We start from the raw sequence: 22,456 nt of genomic DNA on the forward strand, positions 1-22,456 counted from the left end.
TTTCTTTATTATGGCACTGATCTTTGTTTTACTTTTATTTCAAGTTAGTTTTTTTGTTTAATCCTTTTTTCATATATTTAGAAATTCAAATGATTTTACTGAAAATTTTCTGGTCTTTATTTAGAACTGTACAGTTATAGTCTCCTCTTATAAGAGCTATTCATAAATGCAGATTTTCCAAGACCATATTTGAATTTATATTTGTTTCAGTGTAGTTGTGGAGTTTCTGTGTCTTTTAATTTTTTTAAAGATTTTATTTACTTATTTATTTAGACTTGGGGAAGGGAGGGAGAAAGAAAGGGCAAAAAACATCAATGGGTGCTTGCCTCTCACATGCCCCCTACTGGGGACCTGGTCTGCAACCCAGGCATATGCCCTGATTGGGAATTGCACCAGCAACACTTTGGTTCAAAGGCTGGCACTAAATCCACAGAGCCACACCAGCCAGCTCCATTTGTTTTAATTTTTTATTTATTAACTATTTTGTAGTGATTAATTTCCAAATGTATGCTTGTTTTTGTTTTCTTTCCTATATTTTATTCCTAGTTTCTCACCCTTGTGGTCAGAAAATTTTGTTAACATAGCACTGGCTGGTGTGGCTCAGTGGATCGAGCACCAACCTGTGATGAACGCATCACCAGCTTGATTCCCTGTCAGGGTACATGTCTGGGTTGTAGGACAGGTCCCCAGTTGGGAATGCAGGAGAAGAATTATGCCTTCTGGAGATTCCTCAATTTGCAAGCCTTATCCAGGGACAAACTGATGTCATCCTCAAAACAAATGATCTAAAATGGACATAACGTCAGCCACATTACATTTAAAAAGCAGAAGAATAAACTTCCAGATGTCACCCAGGAACACTCAACACTTCAAAAATGTTTTTGCAGGGACAGGTATGCACAAGATGAAAAAACTTTAAGCTATAAATGTACAATTTGAGTTTAATGGTAAGGAAAATTATTCAATTATTGTTTTCAAGGCATTTAGTTAGCTGAGGAAAACTGGCCCCCCTTTATCAGTAGTCTGTATTTAGAGCATTGTCTCAGTGAGTTGGAAACCAACAACCTGGTTACAGACGTAAGAATGGGAGACAACTGTACTTGAAAAATAGTAAAAAAAATGAATAAAATAAAATTAAAAATAAATAAATGAGTTCATAAAAAAGAAAGGCCTAGTGATTATTAAGAAGGAAAGAAAAGAAAGGTGATGCGGACCCTGGCTCGTGGGGTCTGCCACATTATGGATGAGACACGAGACATTCACACGGACTACCAAGTCCCGTGGAGGAAAAGGGCGAGAATGGCTTTTCTCTCAAACGGCGCAAAAGCCATGGCCCTTGCCATGACAGGCCTGTATTGGGTTTCTCAACACTTTACATGATGGTACTCATTTACTATGCACGGGTTGGCTTTAGGTGGTTACCTTTTATAGAAAACAAAGGAGCCAATGCCGCTAATCACATCACAGAAGAAGGATATTTGCAAATGAAAAGGGAGAAGTAATTGAATCGGTTACACTCCATACTGGGGAGTTTTAGCATGGATTTTAGGAAGTTACAGTAAGCACTTGCTGTCTCAATTCAGGGTGAGGGAGTTTTAGCAAAAGCAAGTCTCAAAGCAGCCTAGGCACATTGCAGGCCTGATTCCCCACAAGAAAACCTATCCGTGGGTGTGGGTCCTGTGCATCTCTGAGTGGGAGCTGGGCCCATGCCAACAGAATGGTCTCCTACATTTCCCTCCTTGTTTTTATTTAGGACCGCTATAGATCCCACAAAGCTTGCTATTTGCTGGTCTCTCACAGGATCCCAGGAAAACAATTCCCAAATACACCAAAGTACACAGAGCATTATTATAATCAGTAAGCAACCAGCAGTTCCAAAGACCCACATTCTCAGAATATGCCCATCAGTCATTATCAGGCAGTAATGATCAAATAGATAATATTCAAAGAACTCTGAGAGCCTATTTTGAGTCAGGGTCAAATAGCTAAAGTGCCACAAAAATTTGGGGAAACAAACTCATTTCAGGCTTGGACCCTTATCATTTAAATTGAGGGTATTAGCAAAGCAGAGTTCACAGGATTTTATGCATTCTTTCTTAGGCCTGATTGCCCCAGGGATCCTACCCTTTCCAGCACAAGGCTGCGCCCACCTCCGGCATAAACAAGGAGGATTCTTAATATTTCTTTAACACGTCACACTTAGAGCATGCTTTAGATTGACAAATTTATGATCATACCTTTCAGAAACAGTTTTTTCTCTACTGGCAAATACATTTACTTTTTGTTGTTGTTGTTGTTGATTCTTATTGATTAGTGCGTTCCTTGAGTGTGCTCAAAAGTGATCTATTTCATTATCTAGTGCCCTTGACAACTTTAGAGAGGCTGGAGAAGAGGGAAGGAGGATGCTAAGCTCCACACGGCTTGTTTCTAGGACTAAAGCAGTCCCTGGGCCTCCATAAGAAGGATTCATAGTGGTTAAAAGACACATTTTCTCGTTATTTTTCTTCCTGCACTTTTTACTGTCTGAGGGAAATGAGATCTTATTCCTTTCTTTAAACAATCAATTTAAATTCTTTCTGAGTAGAATCCTTATGATGTAACAACATTACAAATCCTATTCTATTTACCAGACGTTTAGACGTTATTTTGAGACTCAGCCGTTCCTTTCAAAACAAAGACAACAACAACAACAAAAAAATCCAAGCAAACCAGTATTTTCAAATTAAATCCTCTAAAGGAGAGAGTGAGACACTAACCTAGAGTCTTATCTGACACCATCTGGTATTATTTCAACTACTGCTGAACTTTTTCCTAAATAACTAAGTCTAAAGATCCCTTACCAGGGAGACATTCAGAAGCCCTAAAATGCTGAACTAGCTTAAAACATTGCTCTTGTTCCTTAGGGAGCCCATTCCCCATGGTTGAGGATTCGCAGAAACCTTTAAAGAAATTTCTTTAACAAATAAAAGAACCTTTTTCTGAAATTCTTCCCACTGTGGCAGGAAAAGAAAACCCCTTGAAAAAAAGCTTCTATGCTCTGCAGCTTCACTGATAAGCAGTGCTTTCTGTAACACCTGCAAAATTTCACAGTGCTTTTTGTTTTAATGTGACAGGACATAGCTGAACGGTAGCTATTCTTAAGTAGGAGCTGACCAACAGCCGGTTATCTAAAGGTCGGACACTAACCCCTCCGCATCTGGCTTCTGTAATTTTGCTTCTCCACATGGGCAGGAAGCCGGGGGGGGCTATTTAAACCCTGGGAGATCAAAGCTTATTGCTCAGAGAATTTAGGTAGTTAACCCCTCTGAGACCGAGCGTAGTAAAAGTTTGTGCCTCGCCATCTCCCCCCACGAGCATTATTTTCCACAACACCACCACAAGCACATCAATTACAAAACCACTCTCAATTTTGCTTTTTCTCCACTTGCACCTTTAAATCCTTATGCCGGCGGACAGAGGCAAAAGGTAAAACTGAAGGGAATGCAAGAGGCAACTTAAAAAAAAGAATTTGCTGAGATGCTTGTAAATTGTCCAGTAACTAGCTGATCTTTTTAAAGCTGATTAAAGGGAAAATCTTTGCTCTTTCTCCCAAGCCTAGACCTAGATGGGGGGTTGTGCCTCGGGGATCGGCTTGTGGGTGTTTTTACAATGTTTCAGTGAGCACCCTCAAGTTTGTGGCAAAAGCTTGGGAGAGAGGGCAAGGCTCCTGCTTACTTAAGAAGGTACACTTGCAAAGTGGTTGCAAGAGAGGGCAACCTAGGAAGAAAACCCTTTTCCTCTGAAATCCAACACACCCTTACCACCTTATCAAAAGTGCTCAGTGTCATCTGCCCTTACATGAGCTCATGTGTGCACTATAACCAAGTTGGTGTGTTGTCAACAACGACAGCTTGTAGCCCTGGATCTGTTTCTGGGTGCCAGCTGATGCGGACTCCAGATCATGGAGTCTGCAACATTGTGGATGAGACACAAGACAAATTCACACAGACTAGAGAGTCCTGAGGATGAAAAAGGAAGGCTCGACTTTTCTCTCAAGAGGAGAAAAAGCCTCGGAGTGCCACACCACTCTCTCAAGAGGGGAGCGCTTAGGCCCTTGCCTCCACAAGCTTTTACTGCTTTTCTGGGCACATTACATGATGGTCCTCATTTACTATGCAGAGGTTCCCTTTAGGTGGTTACCTTTACAGAAGACAAAGGGGAGGATGCCACTAATCACATCACAGAAGAAGGATATTTGCAAATGCAAAGGGAAAAGTGGTTGAACTGGTTACACTCATCTTTGGAAGGTTTAGCATGGATTTTAGGAAGTTACTTTAAAGATATGCAGTAAATATTTCAATTCAGGGTGAGGAAGTTTTAGCAAAAAACAAGCCTCAAAGCGGCCTAGGTACAGTGCAGGCCTGATTCCCCATGGGAGAACCTATCCATGAGTGTGGGTCCTGTGCATCTCTGAGTGGAAGCTAGGTGCATGCCATGCAGAATGGTCTCCAATAATCAATGAATGCAGGACCTAGTTCTTTGAAAAGATAAACAACAAGCCTTTAAGCGAGCTCATCAAGAAAAAAAGAGACAGGACCAAAATAAACACAATCAGAAATGAAAGAGGAGAGATGACAACTGATACCATAGAAATACAAAGGACTGTAAGAAATTACTATGAAGAACTATATGCCAGGAAATTTCAAAACCTAGGTGAAATGGACAAATTTCTAGAAAAATATAATCTTCCAAAACTCAATAAAGAAGAAGCAGAAAGCCTGAATAGACCAATAACAGCAGATGAAATTGAAGCAGTAATCAAAAAATTCCTGGCACACAAAAGCCCTGTACCAGACCAGTTCATAGGAGAATTATACAAATCATTTAAGGAAGAGCTAACCTCTATCCTTCACAGAATAGTCCCAAAAATCTAAAATGATGGAAGACTCCCAAACACTTTTTATAAGGCCAGCATCATTCCAATCCAAAAACCAGATAAAGACACAACAAAGAAAGAAAATTTCAGGTCAATATGACTTAAGAACATAGACACTAAAATCTCTAACAAAATATTGGCAAACCGCATCCAGCAATACATTAAAAAGATCATATACGATGACCATTGGGATTCATCGTAGGGATGCAAAGATGGTACAATATTTGCAACTCAATAAACATGATACATCACATAAACAAAACGAAAGACAAAAATGACATGATCATATCAATAGATGTGGAAAAAGCATTTCAAAGGTACAGCACACATTCATCATAAAAACACTTAGCAATGTGGGAATAGAGGGAGCATTCCTGAACATAATAAAGGCCATGTATGAGAACCTACAGCCCAACCATACTCAATGGGCAAAAACTAAAATCTTTTCCACTAAGATCAGGAACAAGACAAGGTTGTCCACTTTTACCACTTCTATTCAATATAGTATTGGAAGTTTTAGGCACAGCAATCAGACAAGAAAAGGAAATAACAGGAACCCAAATTGTAAGGAGGAAACAACCCTGTCAACCCTGCCTGCATTGTTTGCAAATGATGTCATAGTGCACATAGAAAATCCTATAGACTCCACCAAAAAACTGCTCAACCTAGTAAATGAATTTGGCAAAACAGTGGGATACATAGTCAATATCCAGAAATCAAAGGCATTTTTGTATAACAACAATCAGAAGCAGAAATCAAGAAAAAAATCCCTTTGATATTGCAAGAAGAAAAATAAAATGGCTAGGAATAAGCCTAACCAAGGAGATAAAAGACCTGTTCTCAGAAAACTACACAACACCGAAGAAAGTAATCAAGGAAGACACAAACAAATATAAACATACACAGTGTTCATGAATTGGAAGAATTAACATCATCAAAATGTTCACACTACCCACAGTAATTTATAGATTCAATGAAATGCCTATTAAAGTACCAATGGTATATGTCATAGACATAGAACAAACACTTCAAAAATTTATATGGAACCATAAACAAATAGCAGTTGCTATTTTGAGAAAGAAGAGCAAAGTAGGAGGGATCACAATACCTGATATCAAACTGTATTACAAGGCCACTGTAATCAAAACAGCATGGTACTGGCATAAAAACAGACAGAGAGACCAATAGAACAGAACAGAGAGCTCAGAAATAAACCCAAGTCTCTACGGTCAATTAATATTTTACAAAGGGGGCAGCAGCATAAAATGTAGCAAAAATAGCCTCCTCAACAAATGGTGTTAGAAGAGCAGGACAGTTACATGCAAAAAAATGAAACTCGATAACCAACTTACACCATACACGAAAATAAATTCAAGGTGGATAAAAGACTTAAGTATACATCATGACACCATAAAAGTACTTGAAGAGAACATAGGCAGGTAAACCTCAGATATTCCTTGCAGCAATATTTTCACTGATATGTTGCCCTAGAGCAAGGGACATAAAGGAAAGAATAAACAAATGGGATCTCATCAAAATAAAAAGCCTCTGCACAGCTAAAGAAAACAGTATTAAAATAAAAAGAGAACCAACCATATGGGAAGGCCTATTTGCCAAGGATACCTCAAACAAGGGTTTGATCTCCAATACATATAAAGAACTCACACGACTCCATTCTAAGAAGTCAAGTAACCCAATTAAAAAATGGGCAAAGGACTTGAACAGACACTTCTTCAAGGAGGATATACAGAGGATCCAGAGACATATGAAAAGATGCTCAGTATCGCTAGCCATCAGAGAGATGCAAATTAAAACCACAATGAGATACCCCTTCACACCAGTGAGAATGGCCGACATAAAAAAATCAACAAACACCAAGCTTTGGGAGAGGTCATGAATAAAAGGGACCCCTACTGCACTCTTGGTGGGATTGCAGACTGGTGCAGCCACTATTGAAAACAGTATGGAATTTCCTCAGAAAACTAAAAATGGAACTGCCTTTTGACCTGGAATTTCCACTGCTAAGATTATATCCTAAGAACACTGAAACATCAGTCCAAAAGGACCTATGCACCCCAAAACAGCCTGGTACTGGCATAAAACAATGTTTACAGCAGCACAATTTACAATAGTCAAGTGCTGGAAGCAACCTAAGTCCCCATCAGTAAAGTAATGAATCAAAAACTATGGTACATTTACATAATGGAATTCTACACAGCAGAAAGAAAGAAGGAACTCCTGCCCTTTGTGACAGCATGGATGGAACTGGAGAGCATTATGCTAAGTGAAATAAGCCAGGTGGTGAGGGACAAATACCATATGATTTTACCTTTAACTGAAACTTAATCAACAAAACAAACAAGCAAGCAAAATATAAGCAAAGACAATGAAATTAAGAACAAACTGATTGTAACCAGAGGGAAGAGGGGAGGGGATAATGGGTGGGTGAGAAAGGGTGAAGGTTTTACAGGAACTATAAAGGACACATGAACAAAAACAAGAGGGGTGGAAATAGGGGAGGGAGGTGGGGATGGCTGGGGTGGTGTGGAGGGGTGGGGAGAAAAGGCAGAAAACTGTACTTGGACAATAAAAATCAAAAGTTTTAATAAAAAATTCTTTTAGAAGATAAGCAGGAACATCTCAGATATTCCATGCACCAATATTTTCACTGATATGTCCCCCTGGGCAAGGGTTATAAAGGAAAGAAGAAAGAAATGGTACCTCATCAAAATGAAAAGCTACTACACAGCTAAGGAACACATCAGCTAAATGAAATGGGAAGCGACCGTATAGGAAAATATGTTTGCCAATGATACCTCAGACAAGGGTTTGATCTCCAAAATATATAAAGAACTCACACAACTACAGTCCAGGAAGACAAACAATCCAATTAAAAAAAACGGGCAAAGGCCTGAACAGACACTTCTCCAAGGATCACATAGAGAGGGACCAGAGACATATGAAAAGATGCTCAGCATCACTGCCATCACAGAGATACAAATTAAAACCACAATGAGATACCACTTCACACCAGTCAGAATGGCTATCATAAAAAAAATCAACAAACAACAAGTGCTGGCATGGTTGTAGTAAAAAGGAAACCCTGGTACACTGTTGGTGGGAATGCAGATGGGTGCAACCACTATGGAAAATAGTCTAGAATTTCCTCAGAAAACTAAATATGGTACTGCCTTTCAATACAGCAATCCCAGTGCTGGGAGTATACCCTAAGAACAGTGCAACACCAATTCAAAAGAACCTACAAACCCCAATGTTCATAGCCACACAATTTATAATAGGCAAGTGGCAGAAGTAACCTAAGTGCCCATTAGTAAATGAGTGGATCAAAAAACTGGTACATTTACACAATGGAATACTACACAGCAGAAGGAAAGAGCTACTACCCTTCAAAACAGCATGAATGGAACTGAAGAGCATTATGCTAAGTGAAATAAGCCAGGTGATGAAAGAGAAATAGCATATGGTCTCACCTGTAAGTGCAACCTAATCTACAAAACAAACAAGGAAGCAAAATAGAACCAGAGACTTGGAAATAAAGATCAAACTGACAGTAACCAGAAAGAGCAGGGAGATAATGGGGGAAAGATGGGGAAGGGTCATCAAGGAACATGTATGAAGGATCCATAGACAAAGCCAAAGGGGGAAGGACTGAGATTGGTTGGTGGGTGTGGGAAGGGCCCAGAAAAGGGGTGATGGGAAAATGGAGACAACTGTACTTGAACTACAATTTAAAAAATTAAAAACATTTAAAAATAAAAATAACCTATATAAGACATTTGGGAATCACTTTGGGAAAATTTGAATATGAGTGAATTGTGAAATTATTGATTTCCTTGGGTCTGATCATGGAGTTGTATTTAGACATACATAGGATGTGCTACTGTGTTTACTGCTGTTAAGTGTTAGAATTGTTTTGTGATAAGTGATGAAATATGTGTGTATGCTGTCTGTAGTGGTGTGTTTTGAGAAAAATGTCCCTTTTTTTAGGAGCCACATGCTAACATATTTAGTATCATTACTTTATATTTAGAACATAAAGTATCATGATACTTATATTTATTTTAACAATTAGTGAATTCAGGTTATGGGCATTTATAAAAGTTCTTTTCACTATTCTTTTAGTGCATCTGAAAATTTGAAAAATTTCAAAATAAACAATTGAAGAAAATTTGCCTTTTAGGTGACTCTGGTCTATCATATGGAAGAAATAAATTTGGAGGGCACTGAGCCACTTGAGGAGGTACTCAAAGACCCCACTGGAACAGAAGAACTAAACAAATAGAAGGTAGAAATAGTTTCTCAATTTGTTTCTGTAAGAGAAAGACTTTCAGAAGAATGAATGCAGAGTATCCTGGTAGGATAGGGAACAGTGTCTCAGGAAGTAAAGCATAAGAACTAATTTACAAAGGACATGGCTCTCTGATAAATGACAGGTCATTCCATTCTCTTCCTTCTCAGTGGGCAGATTTCCTCCTCCAGAGATTGGGGTCAGAAGTCTGAAATGGCTCTTATAGGCTAAAATCAAGGTGTTGGCAGAGCTGCATTCCTTCTGTAAGCTCTAGTGCAGAATCTATTTCCTTGCCTTTTCCACCTTCTAGAAGCTGCCTGTATTTCTTGGTTCAATGGTACTTTACTCCGTCTTCAGAGCACATCATTCTAACTTCTGATGCCTTCACTTCTCCTACCTGACTCTGACACTCCTACCTTCCTCTTATGAAGACCTTTGTAATCACATTAGGAAATCTTTTAATAAAATTCATTGTACAAATTTTATACAACATTGTTGAAATAGCCTCTTATTTAGATTTTTTCATCAATAATCAAACACAAATGTTGAAGTTATTAAATAAGAAAGCCATTGGACCAAAGTGGCTGTAATGCCTTCTTTCCCTACAAAAGCAAACCAAACACTAATTCAGAGTCATTTCAGAGAAAATAAAATTTAAAAACTACCAATCACAAACTTAGCTTTCCCAAATAAAGCAAGTGTTTAACCAAATAAATAATTTCTTTGCTTTGCTTGTCGTTCTTCTCTATAGAAATCTCTCTTCTAGTTGCCCTCGCTGGCATGGCTTAGTTGGTTGGATAATCATTCCATATACCAACAGGTTGAGGGTATCATTCCTTGTCAGGGCACATGCTAGGTTGTGGGTTCAATCTCCAGTTGGGGTGCACACAAAAAGAAATTGATTGATGTTTATCTCTCACAACGATGTTTCTCTCCCTCTTTCTCTTCCCGCCTTCCTGTCTCCCTAAAATCAATAAGCATGTCCTTCCATGAGGTTTTAAAAAACCAAAAACCTCTTCACTAGTTCCTTTTGATGGAGCACTCCTAACCACTTTGGTTTGATGCTGCCTAATTCAAATCTATGTATCCTCAGATAAACTCTTGAAAATTGTAACATGCCTCAGTTTGTCTTTTAATACAAAATGGATAAGACTTTTCTTTTGGCCTGTCTTTATCAGATTTTACATTAGTTAGACAAAATTAATTAGAGAGCTTGTCATCTTTTCCTAGGATCTGAATATACTGCACAATCATTATGAGTTCAAAAATTAGCTAAAACTCAGCTATAATCATTTGGAACCTTTTCACTATTATATATTTTAAGATATATTTAAATTTTATTATGGGTTCTGGCCAAGCTAGAGGTGGAGGTAGAAATGCTTCGCTTCCTTGCAAAACCAAAAGAAGTATAACAACCAATTTAAAAACAATAAACCACATGGAACTCTGACAACCAAGGAGTTAAAGAAACATTCATGCAGACCAGTAGGAAGAGAGGAGATGGGCAGCTGGGTGAATGGAGAGGACCCGTGGCAAGGCAGCAGACAGAGTGGGTGAGGTGGGGCTGGTTGGGAAACTCAAGACTCAAAACCTTTAGCTGTAAAACACTGTGGGGGTTGTGAAGGCAGGAGAAACTCCCAATTTCACAGCAGAGTTCATTGGAAAGTGGGGCTAGAGCAAACCAAGCAAGCAGCATTGTTTTCTCTGACCCTCCCCCACAGACAGTGCCACAATGCAGCAAGGAGAGTTGCCCTGCCCTGGCAAATACTTATGCTTCCACCCCTTCCAACATAGCAGGTGCATGAAGACAATGAAATAAGGCCCAACTGAAAGAACAGATCAAAACTCCAAAAAAAGACCTAAGTGGCGAGGAGGTAGACAACCTATCTGATGCAGAATTCAAGTCACTGGTAATCAGGATGCTCACAGTATAGATTGAGCTCAGCAGCAAAATGAAGGAAGAAATGAAGGCTACACAAAGTGAAATAAAGGAAAATATATAGGGAACCAACAGTGAAGAGAAGGAAACCAGGAATCAAATCAATGATTTGGAATGAAAGGAAGAAATAAACATCCAGTCAGAACAGTATGAAGAAACAAGAATTCAAAAAAATGAGGAGAGGCCGAGGAACCTCTGGGACAAATTTAAACGTTCCAACATCGGTATCATAGGGGTGCTGGAAGGAGAAGAGGAACAGCAAGAAACTGAAAACGTATTTTAACAAATAATGAAAGAGAACTCCTCCAATCTGGCAAAGGAAATAGACTTCCAGGAAGTCCAAGAAACCCAAAGAGTCTCAAAGAAATTGGACCCAAGAAGGAACACACCAAGGCACATCATAATTACATTAGCCAAGATAAAAATGAAGGAGGGAATCCTAGAAGCAGCAAGAGAAAAGGAGACAGTTGATTACAAAGGAGTTCTCATCAGACTGTCAGCTGATTTCTCAGAGGAAAACTTGCAGGCAAGAAGGGGCTGGAAAGAAGTATTCCAAGTCATGAAAGGCAAGGACCCACACTCAAATTGCTCTATCCAGCAAAGCTATCATTTAGAATGAGAGGACAGATAAAGTGCTTCCCAGATAAGATCAAGTTAAAGGAATCCATCATCACCAAGTCCTTATTATATGAAATGTTAAAGGGGCTTATCTAAGAAAAAGAAGATGATCAAAAACTGTGAACAGTAAAATGACAACTGACTCACAATTATCAACAACTGAACCTAAAAAAAAAAAATCAAAACCAAAAATAAACTAAGCAAATAGAACAGGAACAAAATCACAGAAATGGAGATCACATGGAGGGTTATCAGTGGGGTGGGGGGATGTACAGGGAATAAGTAGCGTAAATGGCAGGTACAAAATAGACAGGGGGAGATTAAGAATAGTATAGGAAATGTAGAAGCCAAAGAACTTTTATGCACCACTCATGGACTTGAACTAAAGGGTGGGGTGGAATGCAGGTGGGAGGGTAGGTGCAGAGCAGAGGAGGAAAAGGAGGGGAAATGGAATAACTGTAATAACATAATCAGTAAAATATATTTTAAAAAAAGAATATGGGAAACAGAGAAGCTAAAGAACTTGTATGTACAACTATGGACATGAACTAAGGGGGGGTAATGCTGGAGGATTGGGGGTACAGGGCAGAGTGGAAATAAAGGGGAGAAAAAATGGAACAACTAACAGCATAATCAATAAAATACACTTGAAAATATTATTATGGTTATTGTTCTGTTCAGGTTTTACACTTCTTACTAGAATTAATCATTGAAATTTTACTAGAAAATCTACAATTACTTCTACTGTGGTTGTCGAGTGGCACAGAACAGCCTCAAAATTCTTTTAAATTCTATGTGGTTTAACCTTTCTTATTTCTAATGTTTTAGTTATTATTTAATTTTTTTGTTTTGTTATTGTTTATCAGTATTGTGCTTCATTGATCTTTTAGAACCAAATTGCAAATTTTTTAAATATAGTTCACTTTTTGTTTTCCAGTTCATCCATTTCAGAGTCTATATTTACTCATTTTATAACAAAATTTAGCAAGTAATGTTTCATAAGGACATGTTAATGGCCAAAATATGAGAATAATCTTTTTAAAAATAAAGATTTTATTTATTTATTTTTAGAGAGGGAAGGGGGTAGAGAGAGGTAGAGAGAAAGAGAGAGAGAAACATCAATGTGCGGTTGCTGGGGGCCATGGCCTGCAACCCAGGCAAGTGCCTTGACTGGGAATCAAACCTGCGATGCTTTGTTTTGCAGCCCGCGCTCAATCCACTGAGCTACGCCTGCCTGGGCAATATGAAAATAATCTTAAAGTAAAAAGAAAAAAATATCACATCCTAGAAATTAACTACTGTTAATAAATGTTAGTATTACTTTCCAGAGAGCTTATCAATGCCTTTCTATCTGTATTTACGTACTTATAAGAAGTCTGAAAACAGTGTTACCTGTTATGTAGTTTTGTTGGTACTCCATCATTTCCACTTTGGACTCAGGGGTGTCTTCCAACCTGCTAGTCCTTTCTCAGACTGTCGCGGCCAAAGCTCAATTTCTGCACTTCCACATCCTTAACTCGCAAGGCAGGAACTACATTTCCCGGATGCCTCCAGGGTGAACCCAGCAGCCACCTGGTGCCTGGTAACCCCAGCGTTCAAATTGCACTGAAAAGCCTGGACCTAAAACTGCAGCGTTAGGGCTTTGCACACTGAGGACTACACTTCCCAGTGGCGCCGGGGACTGGAGTATAAATTCCTAGCGGAAAGTTCAGCGTCCAGCAGGACCTGGACTGTGAGGCGCCAATGCTTGAACCGCCCAGCTCTGGGAGGACTAATAGTTCCAGGCGTGGCGGAAAGTTGTCTTCTTCTGGTCCAGCGCTGAGAGCACGGCTCCCTGTGGAGAGGACTCTGAACAGTCGGCTTCCGGCTTTTAGTTACAGTTCCTTGAGGCCTCTGGGCATCTCCTAGTCCGGTGGCAAACAAGTTAACTTCGGGGTCCTGGGACACTCTGGTGGACGACCGCCCCGCCCTTTCCCAAACTGTGGGTTACAAATCTCAGAAGCCTCCACAGTCCGTAACCTGTTCTCAATTCCCAGCAGCCACCTATTGCTGTCCGGACCTGTCGGTTCGCCCAGGTCCTCAGAGAAAGCTCAGGCTCACTGAGCTATCAAAACCGAGCTTCATCGAAGGCATGGAATGAGACGGCAAAGAAGACTGTCGAGCCGGCCAGACCCTAGCTGGAATTTTGCTCTTCTGGACTACATTTCCCTGACGGCCTCGCGGCATAGCCATTTCCAGCCAGACTTGGCTGGCTGGTGTTGAGTTTAAAGGAGTTCGGACACAAAGCGTAGGTGTGTCCTGGGCGGCCTAGCTCACTAATTTGCTGCGGATCCGAAGAGACTGGCGTGCGAAGTCTACGGAAAAGTGGAGATTAAGGACCCCTGGGGCGGGACAGGGTCTGTCTGGGGTCCTAAATGTGTGTGTGGGAGGGGAGACTGTTAGGCCCCCAGGGTGCGTGTCCACACCTGGAAAATAAAGGACGTCGGGAAGGGCGGAGGTGTCGACGCTGCATGTCCTCCCTCCGAGTAGGGAGGTATCTGCCGCGCGACTGTACTGAGTGGGTGTAGTTTCAGGCTGGGGGTGTCGGGAGGTCAGGGGTATTCCAACGGTATGATGTCTGGCCTGGGTGGAAAGACCATGCGATGCTCCCCGGACCAGCAGTACCTGCGGGGCCGCGGTGAGTGCACTGTCAGAGACAGACTTTCTTCCGCCCTGTGCGTGAGTAGCCTACGTAGCCACGACCCTGCGTCTGCCTTTGGGGCTAGAACTGGGAAGGGTGCTTTCCTTGTTTGTATGTTCTTGGTAAACGCCAGACGGAATCCGGCGGTGGGTGGCTTCTGGGCCTCTACTTAAGACTCCGAGTGCATTTCGAGCCTCTGAGTTCCCTTTGAGCAGCCGAAACTGATAACCGCCGCCTTTTGCTCTCCAGCACTGTGACTGGCCTCCCGGGGGCTATTCTGTGCTGTCCAGCGGATTTGTAAAACTTGGGCCTGGGAACTCCTCTCACACTTTTTGTCCTTTCACCGGGTGTTCGCCAGGGATCCAGTCTCATAGAGGTTCCTCCAGCCTAGAAGACAGGGTTATGAGGACTCTGACAGATGGGTCCACACAACTTTATCTTGGAGCCACATTTTTGACCGAAGAACACAAATATAATATATTGGGCTTACAAGAACCCAAAGTCAGGGTCTTATGGAAGAAGGCAGCCACAGTCTGGGACTTTTTTCCCAGTACTCCCATCTAGACTCCTAAGGTTACCTACTCTTTGCGCTGACCGGAGAGAATGGTGGAGTTGCAGGCTTCTTTGGCTTTGGGCTCCCTCTTAGTGCCTGGGGTGGGGCAGGGATTTATTCTGACTTGGTCTCCTCTGGGAACCAGGGAGGAACTCTTCTCTCCTAGTTCCATAATCTTTTTCCCACCTTTTTTCTTCTTTCAGAATCAGAACTGGAGAAGAGAAGAACTGCTGTGCATCAGAAGTCATGGGGGAGGTAAGTTGTATGTGGCACTTTCTTGGAAAGGGCTTGTAGTTTTTTCAGAACATTCTCCTGTTTCAGGATCCTATATAAAAGATTTACTGTAGTGATTTGGAGAAAGGAGAAGAGAAGAGGAAAGCTACATTTAGGGAGCAGTTTTCCTAACCCAGACAGGAGCCTAAACCAGGGCTCTGAACTAGAATTTTCACTTTCCTGGAGTTTGTTCAATCCCATAGACAGTCTTGATAGAATATGCCTCAGTGATTTGGCAGGAAAGTTGGCCAACAGAATAAGATTACTCCTATCTCACTAACTTCTTTGTTGTCCCCTCCAGGGTCACATGCAATAGCCAATTCACTTCCAAATTTCTAATAGCCTGGTATGCCTGCCTGCTCTCTTCAGTTCTAGATATTATTTTCCTCATGATAGAAGTAACCAAATTGCTGTCTTTCTAATGATTAAGGTAATACAGGATTCTTGCAAAAATTTCAATATTTGAGAAGCTTATTAAAAAAGTTTGTCATCCATGGCCCCACCATTTAGAGATAGTCACTTTACTAATTTCAAATTATATTGTCTATGCATATGTTTAGGTGTGTAATTTTGTTTTTAAAATGGGATTATGTTACTGATAGAAGCAACTAGTTTACTGTTTTAAGCCACTTGTAGTTTGAAATGCTTTATGTGTGTTAATTTGTTGAATCCACATAAGACCGGTCTGACTATATTTCATTAATTCTATGATGCACTTTCCTTTCACATCAGGATGAATTTTCCAGTTTCTTGCAATCGTAGTTTCATAGATGGTATATTTTTTTTCCTTCCTAGTGTATAAAGTAATGATAGCTTTACAATAATGCCATCTCAGAATTGATGAAATATGTTATTATTCTAAGTTAAAAGATGAAATAGAGTCCGCTGAGTCACTTGCCTCAAAATTACACATTAATAAATGATACAACTGGGGATTTCTAAATTGCCTACTGATTTTCTTTACCCACTTGTCAGAGTGTTATCTTTCTTAATTTATTTTAAATAAGCATATACATCAAGCATATTTTCTCTTTGTTATTTATAAGTTGTTTTAGAAATATTTTTTTCAAGTCTAATTAGTGTGTGTTTTTAGATTCAGAGTTTTCAGGAAATGTTTTCTTCCCTTTATGTCATGCCAGATGGTATTCCTTACTATAAAAATAGAAAAGCAACTCATATCTTCCTAAAAATTTTTTTCTTTTGTCTGTACAATTTAATTTTTAAGATATCTGGTGTGAGATATGATCGAAGAATGTTGGCTGTCAAATTCCTAGTTTGGGGTGTTTATTTAGGTTTTTAAAATGACTTTGGAGTAAACGGTTTTAAAGAATAGTATACTATTTATAGTTTGTTCAGGGGTTTTTTCCTAGATGTATCTGAGTGTAGCTCTTGACTAATGCTGGCCAGTCAATTCTCAAAAATTCCTTTCTCTCTAAAGACTAAGAATATAGTCTTTATATTCTGGATTTGTCTGGGTTTTTATTTTCCTTTCTCTTTGACTTCTAAATTCTGTGAGGACTTGTTGCATTTATCTTCCCATTCCCATCCTGGCCAGAAACTTCCTAAGATTCTCAGGAAAGGACTACATTTCTTAGTACATTTTGGTAAGGCACCTCAACGTATACTTAAACTGGCAACCTGGAGATTCCCCAACTCCTATCTCCTGATCTTCCCAGCATTCATAAGGTGCCAAATGTCATTGCCTCTGATCACTTTCTGCCCTACAGCTTTAATCCATTGTCTGTATTCCAGATCAGACCTTTGTCAAGTGAATAGCCCATTGACCTTGTAATAGGGTTTCCTGGCTCTGCTTTTACTTCTCACCAATAAAATAGTCTAGTCAATGTGACTTCTTTTATTTAGTGAATCCCTGTTACCTTCAGCATGATGTGCCAACTATTTCACATTCACTATATATTGTGTTGCATATGTATTATATTCATTGCATACATATACTAAAAAGTACATTCTATATTTACCAGAGCACCAATCCTAATGTTGGAGTAAAACGTTGAGTGAAAATGTTTTTATTCCTGCCAGGGATGATCTGTCATCCAAGACCTGGTTGTCCTGACCTTTTGGACTTCTACGGCATCACTTCTAGACAGACTGCTTTTCCAGAATCCCTCACCAGTTACCCCAGTTTACTTGCTTTTCCAACACAGGATGCAGCTAAGCTCTTCGTTTTAGCCTCATCTTTCTATGCTCCCTCTGTCACTATCTTCTAGTAGTTCCCAGAATTCATAGTGCTATCTCTTGCTTCTGTTGCACAAGAAATATGAGGGGTGTTTATTCTATACAAACCCTTTTTTCTGTATTCTATGAAGCCTGCTTCAGTCTCCTAATTATGCTTGGTGACTCTGATTATATTCCCCAATGCTGCATCTGTTGTAGTTCTTACCACACTGTGGTGTAACTATGTTTTTAAAACTGGTTTTATTAACTATTGAATAATAGAAAATGTATAAGGTATGATAAATGACTGAGCACCCATATTTAAGAAGTAAAATGTTAATTATTGTTAAAAACCCCATGTGTGCCAAGAGTTATCCCTATACAATCCCCTTCTCTACCCTTCAGAGGTAACTGCTCAAAATTTCATGTTTTCATTCCTTTGCTTTTGCTTATAGGTTTAACTATATGTATTGTTTTCATTTTTAAATTTTATGTAATAAAATCATACTATTTGAAATCTTTTGCAACTTTATTGTCTCTCAATGTATATTGAGGAGATTCATTAATTTTTGTGAATTTATCCTACTGTATAATCATTTATTCTTTAAATATATCTTTTTCTCTTATATAACAAACATTTATGTAGACATCGTTGAACTTGTTTCTTGTATCATATGCAAAGATTTCTCTAGGTATACAACTAAAAATAGAATTATTGGGTCATAGGGTATGTGCATCTTCAATGTTACTGACATTGCCCAGTTGTTTTTCAGTATTTATACCCATTTATAAATCCTGTTATTTCATATCCTCATTAACATTTGGTATTGTCAGACTTTTACATTTTCATCCATTTGGTGGGTATGAACTGATATATTATTCTAATTTTAAATTTGCATATTTTGGTGCTAAATATGATTGAGCCCTCTTTCATGCTTTTATCACCATCAAAGAGGTTCTTGCTTGCCTCTCTTCAACATAAAGATCAAGCCCTGAGTGGTGTGGCTCAGTTGGTTGGACATTGTCCCACAAAGTGAAAGGTCTCTGGGCCAATTCCTGGTCAGGGCACATGTCTGGGTTGTGGGTTCCATCCCTGGTCCAGGCACATGTGATAGGCAACCAATTGATGCTTCTCTCTCACATTGATATTTCTCTCCCTCACTTTCTTCCTTCCTTGCCTTCTCTCTCAAAATACATAAATAATTTTTTTTAAAAAGATAGAAACCAAGAGAGGGGCAAGACATACAAAAAAGGAGGCTTACTGAAAACAGGGTGGAGGGTTCTGAAAACAGGGTGGAGATGAAAAAGGGAGGGTGCTTGTTGTATCAAGGGAGCACACACTAACCAAGAACATGGCTCCACAATCTGGTGGATTCTTCATGCAGGTGCAGAGTAGATTTCTTTGCTTTCCAGGTTCTCACAATGGGCTGGCATTGGCAGGCACACAGCAGTTTTTGGGGAGTGCACAAAAAGAAACTTTTAACTTATTTGGAAGAGGATTAAAAATAACATGAAGAGTATTCCCTTCCCAAGTGATACTCAGCCTATCTCACTTTCTGTCCTCTGAAATATTATTTCATGTCATTTTCTAATTTTTCTATTCTTTTATATTTCCAGTGTTTTGTTGCCTTTGATGCTTTGAAGACACTTCTTAAATATTAGTGTTTGTCTTCCTTTGTCAGTTGTGTGTTGCTGTACATGCTTTCTTTCAGTTTATGGCTTGACTGCTATCTAACCTTTAAATAATGGTAGAAATTCTCACTTTTCATGCCATCAAATTTAACGCTTTTACTAATTTTTTATGTCTTATTTAAGAAGTTTAATTTCCCTAAGAGTATAGTTATTCTCCCTAATGTTATTAACCATATTTTTTTGCCTTTTGTGTTTAAGTTTTTAATTCACTTAGTATTGATTTTAGGACATGCTATATAATAGGGGTCTACTTTTACTTTTTTCATTTGGATAACTACCTAATGTCCCAGCATCATTTATTGAAAAGACCAGTAAGGGATTAGGCAAACTACACAGCCTGAAGAAGTAGGTTCCACAAGGCTGCCCTCACTTCAGACCATCTGGCTATAAATTCAGGGGTTCCCACTCCATCATCAGGTTCAGTAACTCACTAGGAAAACTCACAGAACTCACTGAAAGCTATTGTACTCACTGTTACATTTATTACAGAGAAAGGATACTTTAAAATTGGCCAAAGGAAACAGTGAATAGGGCAGAATCTTGGAGGATTCAAAACTCCAAAGTTTACCCTCAATTATTAATGTTAGAGTAGGCAGTTAGTTAGATGAAGACCAGCCAAGACGGGGAGGGGGAAGAAATGGGGAAATGCAGAGTTAGCCACCTAAAAAGAGATAAGGAACTAAGCCAGACATGCTAGCCTTCCCAGGGCCTCAACCCATAACTAACCACAATTATATTGAAGAACAACCTTGAAATAGCTAATGTTCCTAGGGGTTGGAGGGGAGTAAGAATAGAAAAAGCAGAGGTAGCATTCTTAAGGAAGAGGGAAAAGTATAAAACCCCCAACCCTTTGTTTCCATGGGGCGTCTGACTAGCTGAGTTGCCCATTTGGATTCATCTGAGTATATTTCTGTTAGCATAAACTTTGCTTGCTTTGCTCACTCTATGGTTTCTCTTGTTTGAATTCATTCCTATAAACAAGAGCTGAGATAAAGTGGGTTTTCAGCCCACCAGTAACATTACTGTGTGACAATATGCAGAGTATAGCCAGCCAGGGAAGCTTGCCCAAGCATGATGTAATCATTTCCTCCTAGTTGAACTCAATTTCCAGCTTCTCCCCTCTACTTGGCTGGAGATCCAGCTGATATCACATGGCCTAAAGCCCTAAGGTTCTGATTACATAGTTGATCTTTCTGGAATCACCAGCCTCAACCCTGAGTCATCTAATTAGGAAAAACTAACAGGTATGGTCTTCCAGCCCACCATAAATAACAGACACTTCTTTTGGAACAGGGGGATACCCCTCAGAAATGGGGGGGATAGGAATCACCAAGGACTGAGCATGAGCAGCAGCCACTGTGCAGGTACAGAAACCAGTATGCATTGCCCAGGCAACAGGGACAATGAATGGGGCATGACTCAGCAGAAAGAAGCATGTAGAGCACATGCATGGGCCAAGGAGGTTGGACAGAAATACATAGCTTCCTAACTATTTCCTCCATACAGGGGATTCTGGATCATTTTTAAAATCAGAGATTGTGAGAACCCCACACTTTTTGCTTTCCCATCCCTTTGCTGGTCTGGTTGGCTTCCAGCCCAAGTTCCTGTGCTGGCGGGCCTTGGAGACATATGGTCCAGGAATGTTCCCAGTGCCCCACCCCGAGTGCCAGGAACACAGCTGACACTGGGCTGGTATGACAGAAGAGTGGGAGGCCCAGCCAATGGGTCTTGGAGATCACGTAGCCAAGCAGCAAGCCCAGTGCCCCTCCCCCACATGAAAGCCATGCTAGTGTTGGCCACTGGAGCAAGCACTCCCAAGGCCTGCCTGACCAGGAGCACAGCTGCACAGGCAAGCTGAGACTGAAGAGACAGGGAAGAAGTACTGGACCAGGAGGCAGAAGCCAAGAAAGGAGCAGCACACTGTAAGTGGGACTTTGGCTAGTGCACACAGACTTCAAAGGATGTCTGGGGCAGACTGACCAGAAGCATGCTCCAGCTGCCTAATCTTTTCAAGGACAGTACCTTTAAATGGGAAAAAGAATTCCAGCCTAGGACTGGGCCTTGCAGAGGGTGGCAGGGCTATTTTTCTTTGGATATTTTAGAAGGATGGACTCTGAGGCACAAACCTGCCTTATTTCAAATTGTATGGTTGATAAATAAAAGATGTCTTTTCCTTTCCACTGACCTCTGCCTCCAGAGTTTTGCCCTTTTTTTAGCAAGCGGTAGGACCCGCACTGGATGGTTCCATAACACAATCACTGGGGAAATTCCAAGTGCTTTGAAATTACAGCTCATGAGATAGGCAAAGGCAAGGACCTCTCTTTGAAAGTCAGATCTTAATATAATAGTCACTCTTCCTCTGTACTTCATTGGCAGTCCTCTCATTAACTAAGTTTCCATATATATGCATTGGTCTATTCTGTCCTTTCTAAGCAACTGGTCTATCTTTCTATCCCTGTACCAAAACCACATATTAAGACAGCTGTGTAATAAAGCTTGATACTTGGTAAGTCATGTTCTTTTTATTTAATATATTTTATTGATTATGCTATTACAGTTGTCCCATTTCCTCCCTTCACTCCCCTCCACCCTGTACACCTTCTCCCACCCATATCCCCCTTTTAATTCATGTTCATGTGTCATAAGTTCTTTAGCTTCTGCATTTCCCATACTATCCTTACCCTCTCCCTCTCCCTCTCCTGTCTATTTTCTACCTACCATCTATGCTACTTATTCTCTGTACCTTTTCTCCCCCCTCCTCCTACTCCCCTGTTGCTAACCCTCCATGTGATCTCCATTTCTGTGGTTCTGTTCCTTTTCCAGTTGTTTGCTTAGTTTGTTTTTGTTTTTGTTTTAGGCATGGTTGTTAATAATTGTGATTTGCTCTCATTTTACTATACATGTTTTTTATCTCCTTTTTCCTAGATAAGTCCCTTTAACATTTCATATAATAAGGGCTTGATGATGATGAACTCCTTGAACTTGACCTTATCTGAGATGCACTTTTATCTGCCCTTCCATTCTAAATGAAAGTGTTGCTAGATAGAGCAATCTTGGATGTAGGTCCTTGCCTTTCATGACTTGGAATACTTCTTTCCAGCCCCTTCTTGCCTGCAAGGTCTCTTTTGAGAAATCAGCTGACAGTCTGATGGCAACTCCTTTGTAGGATACTGTCTCCTTATCTCCTGCTGCTTCTTGGATTCTCTCCTTCATTTTTGTCTTGGCTAATGTAATTATGATGTGCCTTGTTGTGTTCCTCCTTGGGTCCAACTTCTTTGGGACTCTGAGCTTCCTGGACTTCC

General features: G+C 40.1%; 1 protein-coding gene and 1 long non-coding RNA gene across 8 annotated transcripts in view; one reads left to right on the forward strand and one right to left on the reverse strand.

Annotated features, from left to right (window-relative positions):
• LOC123815531 overlaps nt 1-13,294 on the reverse strand; it is a 172,094-nt gene extending 158,800 nt beyond the window's left edge. Inside the window, exon 1 of the long non-coding RNA XR_006785134.1 lies at nt 13,174-13,294. This is a non-coding gene — a long non-coding RNA (uncharacterized LOC123815531). The remainder of the gene's footprint in view (nt 1-13,173) is intronic.
• Nucleotides 13,295-13,420: 126 nt separating this feature from the next.
• The window catches only part of LOC123815535 (zinc finger protein 568-like), a 35,231-nt gene continuing 26,195 nt past the window's right edge, over nt 13,421-22,456 (forward strand). The window contains exons 1-2 of one of the 7 annotated variants that reach the window (XM_045833819.1): nt 13,421-14,072; nt 15,218-15,269. In XM_045833819.1, coding sequence (XP_045689775.1) covers nt 15,261-15,269 — 9 coding nt within the window. In that variant the 5' untranslated portion in view covers nt 13,421-14,072; nt 15,218-15,260. The other 6 variants (XM_045833818.1, XM_045833817.1, XM_045833820.1 and 3 more) reach the window with 6 other exon arrangements.

The sequence above is a fragment of the Phyllostomus hastatus genome, unplaced genomic scaffold, assembly GCF_019186645.2.
Source record: "Phyllostomus hastatus isolate PE091 unplaced genomic scaffold, TTU_PhHast_1.1 phas_contig_194, whole genome shotgun sequence".
Taxonomy (NCBI): Eukaryota; Metazoa; Chordata; class Mammalia; order Chiroptera; family Phyllostomidae; genus Phyllostomus; species Phyllostomus hastatus.